Source organism: Myotis brandtii, unplaced genomic scaffold (assembly GCF_000412655.1).
Source record: "Myotis brandtii unplaced genomic scaffold, ASM41265v1 scaffold976, whole genome shotgun sequence".
NCBI lineage: Eukaryota > Metazoa > Chordata > Mammalia > Chiroptera > Vespertilionidae > Myotis > Myotis brandtii.
Genome location: NW_005372055.1, coordinates 189439 through 193083, shown reverse-complemented (window position 1 = coordinate 193083; position 3645 = coordinate 189439). Strand labels below are relative to the sequence as shown.

General features: G+C 39.7%; 1 protein-coding gene across 1 annotated transcript in view; it reads left to right on the top strand.

Annotated features, from left to right (window-relative positions):
- SYTL5 (synaptotagmin-like 5) overlaps positions 1–3645 on the top strand; it is a 250237-nt gene that overhangs the window by 205640 nt on the left and 40952 nt on the right. The window contains exon 13 of the mRNA XM_014533436.1: positions 1061–1169. Coding sequence (XP_014388922.1) covers positions 1061–1169 — 109 coding nt within the window. The remainder of the gene's footprint in view (positions 1–1060; positions 1170–3645) is intronic.

Sequence of the window (3645 nt, the reverse complement as noted above, 5' to 3'; positions counted from 1 at the left end):
TACTTCATCACAAGGGAAATTAGTCAAGCACTCTGAAAGTGTTTTCACTCTTAATGTGGTGTACAGGGAGATATTAGAATAAGTTTAATCACTTTATCAGTCATTGTTTGCATCACTGTTGTTTTTATATCACGTGTTTGTTGGTTTTATATTATGCCTCTGTTGTTATATCCTTTTGCTACTGTTTATTTATTAATAAATTTATATATTATTTTCATATACATTTTACCAATTTCCTTTCATCTCTCACACTTCTATTATAGAGAAAGGGCAAACAGCAATATTAATATATTTCCGCTAATTAATTCCCTTTTAATGTGCACGAATTTCGTGCACCGGGCTACTAGTTATAAATAAAGATGATACAAATATTTGTGGACTGGTTTTTATGTGCATATAATCTTTTATTTCTCTAGTATAAATGCCCACAAGTGCAATTGCTAGGTTGTATGGCAGTTACATATTTAGTCTTTTAAGAAACTGCCAAACTATTTTCCAGATTGGCTACACCATTTTACATTTCCACCAGCAATGTTTTAGTGAATTAGTTTTTCCACATTGAATTTTAGTGATGTGAATTATAATTGGTGGCTGGTAGCCCAATGTGAATCAAGCATTACTGCTTACTTTACCCTTCTTAGTCACTTATGAAAGCCTTGGGACATCTAGGACAGACAGGAAGAAGTACCTTATGAGGCTATCTTCAGTGACATCTTTATCCCTGCCTCATACCCCAAACTATATGAATGTTCAGTGATGGTACAGTCCTCAATGCATCACAGGCACTCAGTATCTATTAACTGACCAAATGTGTATTACACATCTCCTCTCAAATTCTTTTTAATTTAATGTTAAAAGTTATATGTAAATGCCTTCTTAGAGTTTCCAGCCTCTCTTTTCTCATACATAAGACATCTCTTAAACCAGTAAGTGATAACATAGTTGAATGGGAATGGATTCTCACATTTAAATCACCAAGTAAATGTTGTACAAACATGGGCTACAAAATAACAAAACAAGCATTTTCACTTTTTCTTTTTATATGTCTTCCCTTGGCCAGATGGAATTATCTACTGACATTGGACTTCAATACAAAGGAGAGCTGACAGTTGTTTTACGATATATTCCCCCAGATGAATACCTGATGTTCCCACCAGGACAACTTCAAGGTAAAGTAAAAATAAATGCCTTTAATCAAGAACATTTTGTTCTAGAAGTGTGAGAATAGGGATCAGAGATTCTTTGGACTATGTTACTTTTGCATTACACACATGAAATGTAAAGGGTTAGGTGTCACTGGCTTTTGAGGAGAGTTGAGATGTACTATATATGGAGAAGGGTATGGGATTCTAAGTTCATACATAGAAACCAGTCTTAATGGCAACATTTGTTTCTGTGAAGTCCCAGAGATATAGGATCTTCCCTGGGGGGGGGGGGTTGTCTGCAGAGAGGGGAGGTATAGATAGCTGCTGTATGGCTTAATGACATTCACAGCTACCCAGCAAGTCTTGAGGAAGTGCTGATCTAGAACACAGAATATAAAGGAAAAATCCAGATGGAGTCAACTTTTAAATCCCTCTTGCTTTTCTCCTTCCATCAACTCCTATAGGCAGTCTCCTCTATCCTTCCATTCATTATCACTCTCTTCATTGTGACCCTGTGTAAGTAACTTACTATATCTCGGCCTCAGTTTCCTTAACTTCATAAGGACATTGCAAGGATTAAATACAGTGGGGCCTTGACTTACGAGTTTAATTCGTTCCGTGACGGAGCTCGTAACTCAAATTACTCGTATGTCAAATCAAAAAGTGAACGAGTGAGACATGTGATGCTGGGCTGATGTTGTGGCGTTCACTGTGACGTTCGCTGTGCCAACTAGCAGTGGGGTATCTGAAGCTGGCTCATAACCCAAATTTTAGCTCGCAACTCAAAGCAAAAAATTGGCCGAGAGACGGCTCCTATCTCAAAAAACTCGTTAGTTGGGACACTCGCAAGTCAAGGCCCCACTGTAGGTTCATTTATGAAACTGCTTAAAACTGTACTAAATAAAGGTGGTGGTGGTTATTATTCATGTTGAGCACATTTCATTATAATAGAAACTAGAGCCCTAGTGCACGAATTCGTGCACCGGTGCGATCCCTCGGTCTGGCTGGTGATCGAGGCCTATTGGAGGGCCGGCCAGGGTGAGGGGCCATGGGAGGTTGGCCAGCTGGGGGGAGGGGCCACAGAAGGTTGGCTGGTGGGGAGGGTGGAGAGGCCACGGGAGGTTGGCCAGCCAGGGGGAAGGGCCACAGGAGGTTGGCTGGCTTGGGGGAGGGGCTGCAAGAGTTTGGCCGGCCAGGAAGAGGGGTCATGGGAGGTTGGCCGACCAGCCCCCCATTCGGGTTCAATCAGGGGGGTCAGCCAGCCAGGAGGCTGGGTTGTGGGAGGTTGGCTGGCTGGGGGGAGGGGCCATGGGAGGTTGACTGTGGGAGTTCACTGACCACCAGGGGGCAGCTCCTGCATTGAGTGTCTGCCCCTTGGTGGTCAGTGCATGTCATAGTGACTGGTCGACCAGTCATTCCAGTCGTTCTGGTCGTTTGGTCTTAACGGTCGCTTAGGCTTTAATATTTATAGATGGGATGTAGAAAGAGTGTTCTTTCACTCAAAAATATAATTGTGCCTGGGCTATAGCCCTTATAAAGAACTGGCCCTGCATGGAGATGACAATTTACAAGACTAAAATTTCAAAGAAGAGAGTTATGGAATTTTCTCTTTTAGAGTCTTGATGCTTGTGTGTGGTTTTCATTGTAGTTATTTTCCAATGAGAGCAGGAATGTGGCTCAGGCAACTCTAAGGATCATTTGCATTTTATTCTTTTATAGTCTGTGAAAAGATACTTTGCAGGGTAGTACTTAAAGTTTTAAATTTATTTGTTTATTTTTCCCAACAAACACAAATGAAAGACCTATCTAGATGAAATCCAACAGAGTAAAAATAAATTAAATCAATACATGGAAAAATATACAATAATATTAAGATATCTGTTCCATACTTAAGTCTGCAATCTGAAATATTATTGTTATTAATGTGAAACTGTAGCTTTGGAAAATTCAATATTTGTGGTCACTGTGTCAAAATACAATCCACCTTAGCTTAAATTCATATATAGTTGGAAAGTGATACAGAACCTCAAATGAAGTTTTCCCCCAAAGAAGATGATGTATCTTTCTGGGGGATTTCCTCGCAAACCCTGGAAGGCCTTAGAATCATAGCATAAAATTTATTTCCCCTCCCCAGCATTATTGAGATGTAATTGATAAAAATACTGTCTGACCTCACTTATATGTGAAATCTAAAAAAAGTCAAACTCATAGGAGCAGAGTGTAAACCAGTGGTAACCCGGGGCTTGGGCAAGGGGAGAATGGGGAGAAGTTGCTCAAAGGGTACACACTTTCACTTTAGGGCAGAATAAGTTCTGGAGAGCTAATGTACAGCATGGTATCTATACCTAATGGTATTATATTGTATATTTGAAATTGGCTAAAAGAGTAAATCTTAAGTGTTCTCACCAAACCTAATAAAAAGGTAACTATGTGTTAAGGCCTGATTCAATTAACAAATGAAATAAATCTTAGTATTTTTTAGTAAATTTTTAAATCGAAC